At 38.2% G+C, this 17,222-nt stretch overlaps 2 protein-coding genes across 11 annotated transcripts in view; one reads left to right on the top strand and one right to left on the bottom strand.

Annotated features, from left to right (window-relative positions):
• Window positions 1-17,222, top strand: part of PPM1E (protein phosphatase, Mg2+/Mn2+ dependent 1E) — a 197,984-nt gene that overhangs the window by 173,182 nt on the left and 7,580 nt on the right. For 3 of the 4 annotated variants that reach the window (XR_013825143.1, XR_013825144.1, XM_079906087.1), the window contains exons 3-6: window positions 4,249-4,448; window positions 11,216-11,404; window positions 13,782-13,925; window positions 14,161-14,254. Coding sequence is in view for 2 of the 4 variants with exons in the window: in XM_079906087.1 (XP_079762213.1) it covers window positions 4,249-4,448; window positions 11,216-11,404; window positions 13,782-13,925; window positions 14,161-14,254 (627 nt within the window). In the remaining 2 variants the exon portion in view is untranslated. The remainder of the gene's footprint in view (window positions 1-4,248; window positions 4,449-11,215; window positions 11,405-13,781; window positions 13,926-14,160; window positions 14,255-17,222) is intronic. The other variant, XM_079906088.1, reaches the window with a different exon arrangement.
• Window positions 1-17,222, bottom strand: part of TRIM37 (tripartite motif containing 37) — a 155,670-nt gene that overhangs the window by 1,398 nt on the left and 137,050 nt on the right. For all 7 annotated transcript variants that reach the window (XM_079906086.1, XM_079906084.1, XM_079906080.1 and 4 more), the window contains one exon: window positions 41-134. In XM_079906086.1, the coding sequence (XP_079762212.1) occupies window positions 41-134 (94 nt within the window). The remainder of the gene's footprint in view (window positions 1-40; window positions 135-17,222) is intronic.

The raw sequence follows: 17,222 nt of genomic DNA on the forward strand, positions 1-17,222 counted from the left end.
GGTGTTTCCAAAAACAGACTTAAAGAAGAAAAATCCTTACCTTAAAGTTCTTTTTAATGTTTATGTCATCCCTAACAATGTTTGTTAAACAACCTTGCATTTCTGTTGGCAGACATAACTCCTGCCCAGAAAACCTAAAATCAATTTAAAATATACCAATGTAAAAATTAAAAACAAGAAGGTGAAAATGATCACTAATACAGAGGATATTAAAAGAAATTATGAAAACTTTGTGAAAATAAATTTGAAAACCTGGGTATCTTCTAGAAATATACAAGTTAACAAAACTTTACCTAAGAAGAAAGAAATTGAGAAGATTGTCAAAAAGGACAAAAGGCGTAGGTGATTCTACAGGTGAACATTTTCAAACAAGACAGATAATTCCATTGCTTTTTAAAATGAATTATCCAATTGCATAGGGAAAGAAGGAAAATTTGCACAGCATAACACTGATACCAAAACTTGCCTAAGACAAAACTAAAATAAGGAATGAGAGATAAGTCTTAGTAATCAATGTAAAAAATCTTAAGTGAAATATTTGTATATTGAGTACAACAATTCATTTAATGAGTATTTTATTGAGGGCTTACTATAGCTTAGCACTGTCCTGGGGAAACAGCAGTGAAAAAAACAAAAATATTGGGACATTTATTACATAATTCGTATATTAATAGGTCAAAAGAAAAAACCAGAATAATCTCTAAGGATGCCCAAAGAAGCATTTGATAAACTTCAATATTCATTCCTAATTTTTAAAATACACTTAATAGAGTAGAACTAGATGGATACATCTTGGACACTGTAGGACCAGATTTGGCTCAAACCAAAAACCTAGCAGGTATGCTTAAAGTATATACTAAAGAATTTTTTAGCTGCAAGTGACCGCTGGCTTCAGCAAAACAATTTACTGGCTCCCCTTCAGGTAAGGGCTACACAGCTAGATTCAAGGCTTCACATGATGTCATAAAGACCTGGCATTTCTCCAACCATCAGCTGTACTCTTTTTCATCTTGATTTTATTTTCAGGTTCTGTGGGATGGCAAAATGGCTGCTAGGAGCACCAGATGTTCATCTGCCCAGGTTCAAAACAAGCAGGAAAATAAGAGCGACTTTACTCAGTTGCTCCTACATAAATCACAGGATTCACTGTAATCAGCCCAGCTTAGGTTATTTCCCTTTCCTGAACGAATAACTGTGGCCAGAGGAATGTGGTTCCTAATTGGCTAGACCTGAATAACGTTTTACCCCTAGATGCACATGGACTGAGAGTAGAGAAGGAAATGTTCCTGGTAGAAAGAGGAATGTTTGCTAGGTGGCAAATAACACATGAAAACAAAGTTCTGACTCAGAGTAGCAAATAAATAAAATAACTAGGAATAAATTCAGTAAGAAATAAGAAGGACCTATGTTAAAACTCTATTGAGCAACAAACAAAGGATTTAAATTTATGAAACAGTATAACTTGTTCCCGAATAAGACTTAATATGAAAAAGAAGTCAATTTTTTCCCAAATAACTCTGTAAATTCAATATGATCCCAAACACAATGGCAACACAGTTCCCCCTCAAACTTTGACAAAATAATTAGTTCATCTGGAAGAATAAACATGTCAAACTACCCAAGTGACGTCTTTTAAAGTTAAGAATGATAGGAAAATTAGTTCTCCTCATATTAAAGCACGTTATAAAGTTATAGTAATTTTTAAAGAATGGCGTCATTGTAGAAACAGTTGGAGAGATCAGTGAAGAAGAATTAACAACCAAGAAGCATACAAATATTTTAATATTTTAGTGGTTATTAAAGTTTGCTTATTCATTTATTTAGTCAACATCTTGTGAGCTCCTGCTATCTGCTAGGTACTTACTATGACTGATCCAGGACAATTAAGACACAGTCTCTATCTGCTATCTAATTTGGGAAAAGTAGAGCACGGGTGTGAGTCAGATAGACTCACAGATAGACTCACATAGACTCACAGGCAGTACTCACTGAGAATGGTATCGCCTGTTTGTGAAATGTTCCAGAGACATAGCATGTAGCATATAGTCAATAAATGTTATACATTGTTTAAAACTGTGGTAAGAGCTATAATAGACGGTGTGATCAAAGACAGATCTAGTGGTCTACTGAATATCAGAGAAAGCTGGTATTGCTTCCCTTGATCAATTTAATCTGTCTATACCAGGGCTGTCCAGTAGACAGCACAATGATGGAAGTGTTCTCTACCTGCATTGTCCAATGTGGTAGCCAGTGGCCATATATAGTTACTGAGTACTTGAAATATAGCTAATGTGACCAAAAAACTGAATTTTAAATTTTATGTAATTTTAGTTAATTTAAAGTTAAATAGCCACATGTAGCTAGTAAACTACCTGAATGGACAGTAGAGGTATATATACTAAGAGTCATATAAACAGTAATAATCAAACCAAAGTATGATATAATGTTTTATATTATTATCTGGGAATCTGGGAACTATCCTGGTAGTTAATATCAGTTATTTGTTTCACCCCACCCCATGCTCCCTCAAAGTTTCTGAATTCACTTATTGTTTTGCAGTCTTCTGTTGTGATTGAGTCAAATGCACACCCAAATGTAGGGTCTGGATTTGGGGGGATATGCTGTTGCAGAGACCAGATGGGTTGGAGAGATACAAATAGGTAATTGCTGGCTGAAAGAGACAGTCTCTGGTAACTGGTGCTTTAAACAAACAAACAGAAAGATTGGAGTTGCTAAATGTTGGGTTGTCTACTGGCCTCAGTTTTTCCCTCTTATACACACCTCCTCAGGTTGTGCTTGCTCTTTGAACTTCTTTTCTCTTTCAAATGTACCCCTGACTTTCGGTTATATAAAAATGTCAAAGGGGACAAAGTCACAAACATGGTTTGCCACCCTGTACTATGTTAATGAGAAAAAGAAAAGCAACAAAAACCTTGAGACCAGATTTCTGAGTATAGTCACTGAAAGAAGAATTCTGAATAAGAAAACAGGTAAAGTTACAGATTAAGGCAACAGCAGGGTAAAGAATAAAGAAATGGGAGTCTAAGTTCCCAGGCCATTCTAGAACACGTAATCTCTCTTCTTTGAGATTCGTGCTCTAGATCAGAAGAGGTATGTGCAACATGTGTGCCAATCTGGCACACGTTTTCTCAGGCTGTCAAGCTATATCTGATTGAGTAAAGTTAAAAAAAAATTTTTTTTGGAGAATTCTAAATTTTTTTACTTGGGATGTAGGGGGACCCTCTAAAATACTGGCCTGAGATAACCTAATCTTCCCTTGGTTATTTCAACAGCTGCAATTTGAGTAGAGGATCGCTTGAGTGGAGATGATGTGAGATACAGTCTCTTTAGTACTATTCAGTGTTGCCTGAAAGGCTTACACACCTGTCCATCCACTGAGGGATGCAAGGGAGCCTCAGAAGTGAGCTTAGTCTACTCCACTTAATGGGTCAAGTAGTAGACTTAATAGTCTAGGGTGAAGAATCGTCTGATTGCTATCTCCTTTCTTCTATCTAGGGTTATACACATAGACAGAATGTAAGCATGTTTTCCTTAGAGAAATATCAAACTTTTAGACTCATTTGTTAACCTCTTGGTTAAACTATTTAAGCTATTGCCTACCACTTTAATTTAAAAATACATCAGATAACAAAAATATATAATTTAGTTCTGAATTATAATCAGTTACAGGAAAGAAAAGTAAGGGAACTGGAGTGAGGTAAAGGAAAAGGTCAGGAAGAAAGAGAGAGACTTAAGACAAATGGTAATCAAAGTAAACTCTTCTTATTCGTGTTGTTTATAAATGAATGATCTGTTTTCATAAGGCTTTCATATTCCAATTAGTTGGATGACCACTGTTCATATTTCAGTCATTCTTCTAAGCACAGGGGGCTTGGGTTTCCAGATGATAACCTTGGCAGCCAAACAGAAGTGCTCTGAACTAGATGGTGTTGCCAGAGCACTTCACCGGCTGGAAGAACTCCAGCCTAGGAATAGATCAGCCCTGCTCAGAGGTTTTCTCCTCATGACATAAGGATATCTTAGTGGCAGCTGCTGGCTGATGGTTTTCTGCTAGATAGGTTGTCATTTTCTCTCTTCAGCAGCAACACTTCGCTTCTCTTGAGAAGGAGGAACTTCTTCTATTAAGGAGGAGCTTGACCAAGGTGACCTACTTTGGTCTTTACCAAGCAGGCAAGTGAAAAGCGGTTTTACAAGGGTCTTCACTGGGGGTTTCTGTTTCTTTCACAGAGATTGAGACAGTGAAATTGGCCCGTTCTGTCTTCAGTAAACTACACGAGATTTGCTGCAGCTGGGTGAAAGACTTCCCTCTCCGCAGGAGACCCCAGCTTTATTATGAGACATCAATCCATGCCATCAAAAACATGCGCAGGAAAATGGAGGACAAACATGTCTGCATTCCTGACTTCAATATGCTCTTCAACCTAGAGGTAAAGGGCACTTCTGAAGTGTCAGTGAGATTTGGAAAGCAAAACACCACCACAGGCCTGTTTTCTGCCGAGAGAACTTCTAATATGCTGTAGTAATATCTCTGATAGGTTCGAATAGGACTAAGGGCAAAGTGGCACAAATTTGCTTCCATTAGTTGAAAGGAAAGGAACTATTTTACGTTATTTTTTTTTTTAACATCTTTATTGGGGTATAATTGCTTTACAATGGTGTGTTAGTTTCTGCTTTATAACAAAGTGAATCAGTTATACATATACATATGTTCCCATATCTCTTCCCTCTTGCGTCTCCCTCCCTCCCACCCTCCCTATCCCACCCCTCCAGGCTGTCACAAAGCACCGAGCCAATATCCCCGTGCCATGCGGCTGCTTCCCACTAGCTATCTACCTTACTACGTTTGTTAGTGTGTATATGTCCATGACTCTCTCTCGCCCCGTCACAGCTCACCCTTCCCCCTCCCCATAACCTCAAGTCCGTTCTCTAGGAGGTCTGCGTCTTTATTCCTGCCTTACCCCTAGGTTCTTCATGACTTTTTTTTTTTTTTCTTAAATTCCATATATATGTGTTAGCATACGGTATTTGTCTTTTTCTTTCTGACTTACTTCACTGTGTATGACAGACTCTAGGTATTTTACGTTATTTTGAATCGGTAATGCATTCACATGGTTTAGAATTGGAAAATAAAAATCCCTCTCTTATCCTTGTCTCTCAGACACTTCATATCCCCTCCACGGAGGCAAGCAAAGTTACCAGACCTTGTGTAACCTTCCAGAGACATTCTATAAACATATAAACAAAAAGGAAAGCTGTTATATCTCAATAAAGCTGTTTTTAAAAGGAACCTATTTCTATAGTATAATCAAACGTTGTCTATTAAGTTCCCACATTACTATGTTTCTGAAGCAACACAAAACACAAACATAAAAGAATAAATTTAAGACTAAGACAGTTTTCTGATCTCATGTGACTTTACTTTTTAAATCTTGGTTTCTGAGATAGGAAAGTAGCTGGAATTGCATTTCATGAATCTCTGTGACTGACAAATTGGATCATATGAGCCTTGTCAATTTAATAACCATTTTCTTATCTTCCTCTTTTTTTTCTATTATGTTAATGCAAACAGATGTAGGTTTGTTTCCTATGCCTGTCACTTGCCGCTTTTCCTCACTCAAGTCCATAACTTAAAAATTACAATGTAGTGATTTATACAAAGCACACTGTTTCCTTCATTTAGCAGCTAACTTTAAATTTTAGCTGACTGTCAAGGTCTGGTAAGCAGTGATGGTGGGCTGGTAATTGGTGCTTACGTTACAAGAAAGATCAGCTAATACCACACCCGTGCAAATGTAACCCCTAAAGGCTGTACTGTGATAAACAGCCCTTAAATCACTGCACCCACTTGAAGATTATACTCAGGTTTGAGGGCATCATGGCCGTTTGTTGACCTGGTTGGTTTTCATTTTGCCTCAAAAATCAACCCAAAGGCCTCACTCAGAAAGGAGCGCTTTGCTGTAGTGAAACAGACCTTGAGGGCAATTTGGGAACATATATTTAGACCCTTATAAATTTTCACACCCTTTTTAAATTTTTTTATTTATTTATTTTTGGCTGCACATGTGCTTTCTCTAGTTGCGGCGAGCGGGGGCTACTCTTCGTTTTGGTTTGCCGGCTTTGCGGGCTTCTCATTGCGGTGGCTTCTCTTGTTGCGGAGCACAGGCTCTAGGCGCACGGGCTTCAGTAGTTGTGGCGCATGGGCTTAGCTGCTCCACGGCATGTGGGATCTTCCCGGACCAGGGCTCGAACCCGTGTCCCCTGCATTGGCAGGCGGATTCTTAACCACTGCACCACCAGGGTAGCCCCTCACACCCTTTGATTTGATAATTTCACTTTTTAAAAAAAAATATTTTATGTATTTAATTTTGGCTGCATTGGGTCTTCATTGCTGCGTGCGGGCTTTCTCTAGTTGCGGTGAGTGGGGGCTACTCTTCGTTGTGGTGTGCAGGCGTCTCATTGCGGTGGTTTCTCTTGTTGTGGAGCACAGGCTCTAGGCTCACAGGCTTCAGTAGTTGTGGCTCACGGGCTCTAGAGCGCAGGCTCAGTAGTCATGGCGCATGGGCTTAGTTGCTCTGTGGCAAGTGGGATCTTCCTGGCCCAGGGCGCGAACCCGTGTCCCCTGCATTGGCAGGTGGATTCTTAAGCACTGCGCCACCAGGGAAACCCGATAATTTCACTTTTACTTTTAGAAGGTAAAAGAAATGCAGGAAATTCTTACATGTTTTGTTTGACATAAATGTTTTACACAACATAGTCACTAATAAAAAACTGGAAATGATCTAAGTCATATATAGGAAATGATTACTATGATATGCTCCTAAGGTGTATAGTACTTATCCATTTAAATACTTAATGACTTGGGGGAAATGCTAATGATAAGGCAAATAACAAAAAGCAGGATATAAAATTTTATGTACATTATGATTCTAATTTTATTTTATTAAAAATTTACATTTATAGAAAAAAGACTGGTTATCTGTGGATGGTGGGATTAGAGATATTTATTTCCTTCTGTACACTTCTTATTAGTCCAAGTAAACATACATTATCTTTTTTTAAAAACTGAAGTATAGTTGATTTACAGTGTTGTGTTAGTTTCTGGTGTACAGCAAGGTGATTCAGTTATTTTATATGAATATATATATATATATATGTATTCTGAAGAATACATATATATATTCTTTTTCACATTCTTTTCCATTATGCCTTATTATAGGGTATTGAATATAGTTCCCTGTGCTAAACAGTAGGACCTTGTTGTTTATCAGTTTTATGTATTTTAGTTTGTATCTGCTAGTCCCAACCTCCTAGTTTATTTTTCCCCACCCACTTTCCCCTTTGGTAACCATAAGTTTGTTTTCTATGTCTGTGAGTCTGTTTCTGTTTCATAAATAAGTTCATTTGTGTCATATTTTAGATTCTACATGTAAGTGATATATGGTATTTGTCTTTCTGTCTGACTTCACTTAGTATGATAATCTCTAGGCCCATCTATGTTGCTGCAAATGGCATTATTTCATTCTTTTTTACGGCTGAGTAATATTCCATTACACACACACACTCACACACATACCACATCTTCTTTATTCATTCATCTGTCGATGGACATTTAAGTTGCTTCCATAGACATACATTATCTTTATAACAGGGAAGACATCAGTATTTTTTTTAAAGAGATCCACTTGGCTCCTTTGTTTCTTCTGATGTTATATTGTTTAAGAATCTCCTCACCAATCTCACATTGTTTAAAGTTACATTCTCATGCCCACATAAAGCTATTATTGCCCTCTTCCTCTTTGTGATGATCCCATATCAGCCCACTCATCATTTAAAAACTGCTTGGATGAATTGGGAGATTGGGATTGACATATATACACTAATCTGTATAAAATGGATAACTAATAAGAACCTGCTGTATAAAAAAATAAATAAAATTCAAAAATTCAAAAAAACCCCAAAACCAAAAAAACTGCTTGGACATGCAGTTTTTCAATTTTACCCTTATCCTGCCAATTGAGCTATTTAAAAATGAGTACATTAAAAAAAAATTACTGCTATTTATTTTAAATAAGAATTTTTTATCGAGGTATTTTGATTTATAATTAGTTTCAGGTGTGCAATATAGTGATTCAAAATTTTTATAGATTATAGTCCATTTAAAGTTATTATAAAATATTGGCTGTATTCCCTGTGCTATACATTATATCCTTGTAGCTTATTTATTTTACATATAGTCATTTGTGTCTCTTAATCCCCTACCCTTACATTGCCCCCACCCACTTCCCTCTCCCCTTGGTAACCACTAGTTTGTTCTCTGTATCTGTGAGCCTATTTCCATTTTGTTATATTCATTTCTTTTATTTAGATTGCACATACAAGTGATAACATACAGTATTTGTCTTTCTCTGTCTGACTTGTTTCACTAAACCTAATGCCCTCCAAGTCTATCCATGTTGTTGCAAATAGCAAAATTACATTCTTTCTTATGGCTGAGTACTATTCTGTTTTGTGTGTGTGTGTATGTGTATACATACACACCACATCTCTTTATCCCTTTTTAAAAATTGAAGTATAGTTGATTTACATTATAATGTGTTTCAAGTGTACGGCATAATGATTCAGTATTTTAACAGATTATATTCCATTAAAAGTTATTAGAAGAATAATGGCTATAATTCCCTGTACTATATAATATATCCTTGTTGCTTTTTTATTTTATACATAGTAGTTTATATCTCTGAATCCTATATCCCTATCTCACCCCTCCCCTCTTCCCACTCCCCACTGGTAACCACTAGTTTGTTTTCTATATCTGTGAGTCTGCTTCTGTTTTATTATATACGTTTGTTTGGTTTATTTTTTAGATTCTACATATAAGCGATATCACATAGTATTTGTCTTTCCCTGTCTGACTTATTTCACTAAGCATAATATTCTCTAGGTCTATCTGTGTTGCTGCAAATGGCAGAATTTCTTTTTTATGGCTGGATAATATATATCTATTTCACATCTTCTTTATCCACTCATCTATTGATGGACACTTGGGTTGTTTCCTTATCTTGGCAATTGTAAATAGTGCTGCTATGAACATTGAGATGCATGTATCTTTTTGAATTAGTGTTTTTGTTTTTTCTGGATATATACCCAGGAATGGAATTGCTGGATCATACGGTAGTTCTGTTTTTAGTTTTTTGAGGAACATCCATATTGTTTTCCACAGTGGCTGCATCAATTTACATCCCCATCAACAGTGTAGGAGGTTCCCTTTTCTCTACATTCTTTCCAGCATTTATTACTTGTGTTCTTCCTGATGATGGCCATTCAGATAGGTGTGAGGTGATATCTCTTTGTTCTTTTGATTTGCATTTCTCTGATAATTAGCGATGTTGAGCATCTTTTCATATGCCTGTTAGTCATCTGTGTATCTTCTTTGGAAAAATGTCTGTTCAGGTCTTCTGCCCATTTTTTTTGATTGGGTTATTTGGGTTTTTTTGATATTGACTCATATGAACTATTTATATATATATAAATATATTTATATTTTATATATTTAATGTTTTTAACATATTATATATATTTTAATATAGTTTGGATATTACCCCCTTGTCGAAAAATGAGTACTTCTTTAGTACAAGGTAGAAATTCTACATGTCAGAGTTTTTTTCTAAAGAGTTCTGTTTATCAGTGTCATCTTCAGTGGCATTATAGATGGTTTGATTATATTGCTAAATTAACTAGTTGTAATAATCTGTATTAGATATAGATTTCATAATATTAGGTTGTATCGTTACTCTATGGACATTTATATTTGGTACTTTTGTAAATGTAATAGTTCGTTTCAAAAGAACTTTTTCAAAGCACAAATATACCTGTTGTTTAGTATATTTTAGTAGTCCTTCCAAATCCCCATGAGATACCAACTCATCCCTACCTAATAGATGAAAAAACAAGCACAAGAAAATTATATGCTTTACTTTGTATATTTTATTCACTTTGAATGACAGGGCCTGGACTCAACTCTCCAAGAGCCCAAGGAAGAAGTCAAAGCTTCCAAATGAAAATTATTACATAGTGTTGCCTAAAAGGAGCCCAGAACTCAGTGAGAGTTCAGTGAGTTACAGATCTCCTAAGTGAGCCAGAGCTGAGATTTAAACACTTCAGTTGAAGAGAAAGAAAAAACTAAGTACTTAATGAGTTAAAGGTACTCTTGTGATTAGGCTTCCATTGTCAAGACAAATCACAGGTTTGGAAGACTCTCTTCTGGCAGTTGCCACAGGGCTTCAAGCAGAGGGTGAGCTAGGAAATGTGAAGCTACATCTTGAATTAGGGGATTAGGTAAAGACATAGACATCTGATGTGGTTCAAGTTTGGGTAACCAATTTAGAGACTGTGTTATTATTATTATTTTTTTTTGTGGTACGCGGGCTTCTCACTGTTGTGGCCTCTCCCGTTGCGGAGCACAGGCTCCGGACGCGCAGGCTCAGCGGCCATGGCTCACGGGCCTAGCCGCTCCGCGGCATGTGGGATCTTCCCCCACCAGGGCACGAACCCGCGTCCCCTGCATCGGCAGGCGGGCTCTCAACCACTGCGCCACCAGGGAAGCCCAAGACTGTGTTATTTATGGTGAGAATACAGTGTGACCATGAATGATTTATGAAGGTGATATTATAGTTTAGAAGTATGTGTATGCTCTCATTTTCTCTGTGTATTTTAAACAATCTAACATAATTGGCCTTGTGCTTGGAAGGCCAGTTATTTCCTATTGTTCTCAGTTTCTGATTTTATTAAAGTACTTTCCTTTTGACAAAAATCCTCAATCCAGAACAGCCTTTGCTTTAATTCCTCCTCATATCTTTTCTTTCTCCCCCTCCCCACAACTTATAACAGCAACTTTGAAGCCAGTGTATGTAGGTGGTTTCCATGGTACAAGACAACAGCTTTCACAGTGAGAGAGGGCGCTTCAGCCTGAGCTAATTGGGCATGATGTGTTCCAGTGTTCTGGTGTGTAAACACAGATGCCCTAATGTTGCAGGTATTTTAGCATTTGATCAGGCACGTCAGAAAAGGGAAACATTTAGTCTCATTATCTGGGTGACAAAGCAGTGGAGGAGGATGGGCAGCAGTGCGGGGGACTGGCTCATTTGAGTCATGCTATACCTAACTCCCTTAACTGTTTCTGTGTTCCTATTGACAGGACCAGGAAGAACAAGCTTACTTTGCAGTGTTTGATGGCCATGGGGGAGTGGACGCTGCCATTTATGCCTCCATTCACCTGCATGTTAACTTAGTACGCCAGGAGATGTTCCCCCATGATCCTGCTGAGGCCCTGTGCCGGGCCTTCCGGGTCACTGACGAGCGGTTTGTACAGAAGGCAGCCAGGGAGGTATGCCGTTTCCACATAAATTCCAGCCATGATGCATTAGCTGAGATCTACTTGTTCTGCGGTTAAAAGGCTATTTTGGATTTTCTCTTGTGGTAGACATTATTTAAAGCTCTCTTCCAAACTATATTCTTGACACACAGTATTGGATTGTTGTAGCTCTGACTCTCTCTTTAGGAATAGATTTAGTGGGGTGCTAGGATGTACTGTATAGAAACTCCCAAGCTATAATTTTCTAGAAAGCCAGTCCATTGCTGGATTTGGCAGGTGACTTTTATCTTATTCACCATTGCCTGTCAGGTTCACACCAGGACCATCTCTCTAAGCAGACTTTTGCTGACAAAATCTGGATATGGTGATTAAAACAGTGGTCTGTAAAAGAGAAACAGAAGCTGGGATTTCTCGATACAGCTGGTTCTAAATGGGTTGGCAGTGTTTTGCTGTGTATCTCTTGAACAAAGTTTTGTTTGGAGAGAGTAAATCCTTAGATGATCCTTGAACTGATTTTCTCTTAACAGGAAGAAAGGTCAGAGCTCATGTCCTAATTTCTTAAGGTTAATCAGACCTAAGGTTTTACTCTGAATGAACGACAGGGGCTCTAAATTAAGATCTAAAAGTAAAAATTTTTATCTATTATCATTCTGGGCATTGGTACACAATTAACTACAGGACTCTATCTTCATTTCCAACTAGGGACTAACAGAAAGAGAATAACTTTTAATTTTAAAAAGTAATTGCAGAATTGTATACACACAGAAAATAAGATTCCTGCCCTGTGACTTACACATTATTAACTCTTTTTGAGATGGACTTGGAGAGAACAGGGTCATCACTGAGTCTTTTTCTTTGATCTCATAGTTATGCTACAGAGCAACAGTGGGGTTTGGAATTAATGAAGCAATAATTCAGAACTACTTGGTGTTAAGCAAGGGCAATATTCTCTATCTCCCCACCTGCACCCCAGGTTTAGATTAATATGCAGATCCAACAATAGTAACCACTGTGGTCTGCAAATAGAGGTGGGGCTAGAAGACAAAATACAGTTGTTGACCTCAGACTTTGCCAGTCTCTGGAGGTCCGGCATTGCTTGGTTCTGCCTGTCTTGGAGCTGCCGGCTGTCATCATTCTGACTGAGGACAAGACCTGGCCCCTGAGAGGTGATCTGTAAATCATGAACGTGAAACTAAGAGAATCACCTTGTCTTCTTCATCCTCCGTTCTATCCCTTTTAGACTCTGTGTCCTCAAAATCATGGCTTTTTTTTCTGACCGTGTTCACCTCATTTGCTTTGCCAATGATCCTAGTGTCTCTTAGTCTTGCCAACAGTTCTCGTGAATAATTTAGGTTTGTCTCAGCAGTTACTTTTCTCCTTGTGCTTCCATGTGCTGCTAACTGCTGGGAAGAAAGTAGCTATTCCTGTTGTGCAGCAGCCCTGCCTCCTGTTCTCTCAGGGGCATATGTACTGAAGTGTCTTTATCGTGTATTCCAGGGGGCTGAGGTTTTGAACATTCTGTGTGGGAAGACATTTTATTGGTGGGTGAGGATTTATAACAAACTTTCCCTATATAGGGAAAATGAGAAGTTGTTTTCTTATTGGATACAAGGGGCCTTCTACCATCTTGACGCATTGGTTCTAATTTAGGCCAAGTCCTTAGTAACAGAAAGTCATGCTCGTTTGGTAGTGACTCATATCAAATGGAGATGTCATTTTAGGACAGTAGTATCAAGTACATTAAGTACAGTGGTACTGAGCTATTGTGATGAAATTCCAGGCTGTTTGTTTTTTTATGCAATGTTCTGAAAGCAAAGGTCCCTAAAATTACTGTAGGAGATTTTATTTTTGTTTTTTAAAGGTACAAGCAACTTAGCACTCCAGGGGATGTATGTAATCTCTTGGCTCCTGTTTTAATATCCAGAGTATGGAAGCGTTTGTTGTGTACACACCAGATGCTTTGTATGTTATTTTGTGAAGCCAGGACTCTCCCCCTGAACAAAACAGAGACCAGAGTATGGAAATCTTTACTCTAAGGATTGATACAGTGGCTTAGCACTGGACTAGGAGGAGAAAATTTCAGTTCTGTTCTAATCAGTTACCTGATCTTGGGCAAGTCACATAACCTGCCACAGTACCTGTGTATAAAATGGAATTGATAATTGTCTCTGCCTTGCACATCACAGATAAAATGGTCTGTATGTGTGTGTGCACATATAAACAATACAAGCACATAAGAATGCATCGAGAAATGGGAAGTGCTATTTGTGAAATCGAGTTATTAGTAGTCTAGCTTCCAACTGAAAAGTCTGTGTTACCTATAAATTGCTTCTCAATGAGAATTTGCTGTCTACTTATTTTTAGTGACTCTTATTTAAATTACTTTCAGAGCTTAAGATGCGGGACCACAGGAGTGGTGACTTTTATCAGAGGCAACATGCTACATGTGGCCTGGGTAGGTGATTCCCAGGTTATGCTTGTGAGAAAGGGCCAAGCTGTTGAACTAATGAAGCCACACAAACCGGACAGAGAGGTAAGTATGGTCTGTTCTGTTAGGGCACGTGCCACAAAGGCAGTCTTCTAGTCACGGATTTTCACTTATAATTTATATCACCATTATCTCAGTAACCATGCCCACCTTCCAAAGGAATAATAAAGAGAACCCTTTCCAGGAAGCTGATGAGTATTATATCTGTTGTTTACTGTTAAGGTAGATGAATAAATCCTGAATCCAGTTATTTGCTTCTTTCTATTACATTACTGTACAGGACGAAAAGCAGCGAATTGAGGCCCTTGGAGGTTGTGTAGTCTGGTTTGGTGCCTGGAGGGTGAATGGAAGTCTGTCGGTCTCCAGAGCTATTGGTAGGAAAAACCGATTAATTTTTGTTTCTCCAAACTTCCTTTACCAGAACACTGTCTTATATTAATCTGATACAACAAGGGAACCTGAGAAGATAACAGATTTTCAGAGTGCTTATTACTGTTTAAAATAACATTTGGATAATGCTTCTTTTAATTAATTATTTAACCTACTCATTTATATAAATTCCATTCTTAAAAGAACTATATTAAGAAATGTTCTCTTACAAGTTTCTTTTTTTAATGGAAGCCTTTAATCTTTAGCATACAAATCTGCTTAAAACCACCGTGATTTTCATTCCATTTTGGGTCATACTTAGCTTAAATCAGTACTTTCCATAAAATAGAAGCTTCCCCCCCATATTTTACCTTGCTTATATCTTTAATTTTTTCAGTGAAATCTAAAATAACACAAATAATGTGCTTTTTAGATGAAAACAATTTTTACTATATTAAAATTAGAAAACTAATTTTACTATATGTGGAATATAGTAATTTGTCAGATAACCCTGGGGTTTCAGCGAATCTGCTTCCCTGGACCTAAATTCTTTAAAAGAAGGGGAAGTCGATACAACTCTTTGTCTAAAATTGAGAGCGTAAACAGCTCAGCTGTTTGGACAGAATGCAGAGGTGTAGAGTCCAAAGCACTGGGCTGTAGTGCTGCTTCTGTCTGTTTCACTTTTGCACCTGGGTCTGTTGCTTTAGGCTTCGTGGCTCAGCTCCACTTTATGTTTTTTTAAAAAGAACAAATCAATGTGCATGTATCTATAGGGGTGGTATGCATATATGCACATAAACTGCAGTTCTCAGTCACTGCCTCCTAAATAAATGAAGTCGTTTGACACAGGGATAACATGGACAAATGGAATTGAGGTCTAATCCCCAAATTTTGCTTATCATTACCAAAATATTCCAGGAACATTAACAAAATCTCAAAGGACTGATTTCAGTTTCACCACTGATGTGATTTCCCTCCTACTCTTTGGGAAGGTGCTGGCAAGCTGTGAAGTGGCCCAAATGGGAGCAGCAGAGGCTGAGAGAGAAGGAGGAAGCTCAAAGATTCTGCAGTACCTCTTGAAAAACTGAGAGCTGGCTTTACCTTAGACTGAGGGAGTTATTAGGAACTCTGGAATAAGGCCAAAGGGAGAAATTTCTGATTTCTAAAACACACCCTCAAATAGAATTATTTTTGACAACTCCAACCAAAGACCTCTTCTCTTGATCTGTCTTTGTCCGAGTATTTAGAAGTAACTTTAATGCTTGTTATAGAACCAACTTTATACTAGAGGATACTTATCATTTCTTGCTTCTAAGAATATGACACAAGGGGGAAAAGCAGGGAAAGAATGTCCTTGAATAAGTGACAATCTAAGAGAAAACCAGGCTGACTTCATAGAGGAAGTGACTTCTGAAGTGGACATGGAGGATAGTATGCAGAGAAGGACATCCCAGGTATGGCAAATACAAACACATGGGCATCTCAAAGGGCATGTCTTGTTTTAGGAACAGTGACAAGTGCAGGAGGCTGGGGCAGAGGGTGGGAGTGGGAAGAGATAAGTGTTGGCACCAGAGTACAAAGGGGCTTAAATGCCAGGCTAAGTGTCTGGACTTTGTCAGGTGAATAAGACGAGGGCCCATGTGGTCAGGTTTGTATTTATAAATATTTGTAATAATTATGGAAGACGAACTAGAGTAGAAAGCCTAGATGAGAGGTCATTCAGGAGGCTGTTGATACTTGCTTCAGAGATAGGACAGCTAAAAAAGGGATACAGAGGAGGGTATAAATTGCTGAGACAGAAACGACAGTTTGTGGGGGAAGAGGAAAGTTAACTTCCAGGTTTCGGACTTGTGTGACTGAGAAGACGATAAAACATTTGTAATAAAGCAGCAGCAGCAGCAGTTTGGGAGTGGGGAGGAGGGCAGATACTGAGTTCATTTTGGACATATTTTATACTCTAGGTGCCTGTGGGATGTCTTGGAAGAGATAATTTATATACAATTGGAAATACAGATCTGGACCTGAGCAGAGTTCTGCGTTAGAGATAGAGATATGGGAATTCACCCCATTTTGGCAATAATATTAGCAACCTGTGAAGTGGTGTGCGTGTGTGTGTGTGTGTGTGTGTGTGTGTGCGTGTGTGTGTGTGTGTGTGTGTGTGTGTGTGTGTGTGTGTATTAGTTGAAACTACAGGACTGGATGACATTGCCCAGGTAGGGGTGGGTGTGTGTGTGTGTGTGTGTCTGTGTGTGTGTGTGTGTCTGTGTGTGTGTGTGTGTCTGTGTGTGTATTAGTTGAAACTATAGGACTGGATGACATTGCCCAGGAATATTTAGTGTGAAGAGAGACCAAGGATGAGACTCATTACTTGTAGAATAACATGAAGTCATGCTCTCTGGGTTTGTAGCTTGGCTCTGCCACTTTACCAGCTGTGGGTCTTGAGAAATTTACCGCACTTCTCTGTATCTGTTTGTCCCTTCGTAAAGCAGGAATAGTAACAGTATCTACCTCATAGAGTTTCTGTATTAAATGGCATAATACACACACCACACTTAGAACCCTGCCTGGCACAGTCTTAGCACACAATGATTTTTGGTGATTTTAAGTGAAGGAGCCAGTGAAGAAAATCAGGAAGGGATCAGAGACATAGAAATGGGGTATCACAGATGCTGGGGAAGGGGGTTTCTAGGAGTATGTAGTCAACAGGGTCAAATGCTGCAGAGGTCAAGTCATAGAATTTTGAAAATAGAAAATGGTTGTGGATATAGGTGAATCACTAAAGTTTTTTTTTTAAGTCGGAGGGAGGAATTGAGGGAATTCGGGCCTGATAAACTTAATTTTCTTTGAAGTAGGAAATTAGGCCATCTACCAAAATCCAATAACTTAATTGGAAAGAGTTGAAGAATGTGAGAAAGATTTGGAAAGCTCATGGAATAAAATAGGGGCTAAATAAGGACAAGAAAAAGGACTCCT

Source organism: Stenella coeruleoalba, assembly GCF_951394435.1.
Source record: "Stenella coeruleoalba genome assembly, chromosome: 19".
Lineage (NCBI taxonomy): Eukaryota > Metazoa > Chordata > Mammalia > Artiodactyla > Delphinidae > Stenella > Stenella coeruleoalba.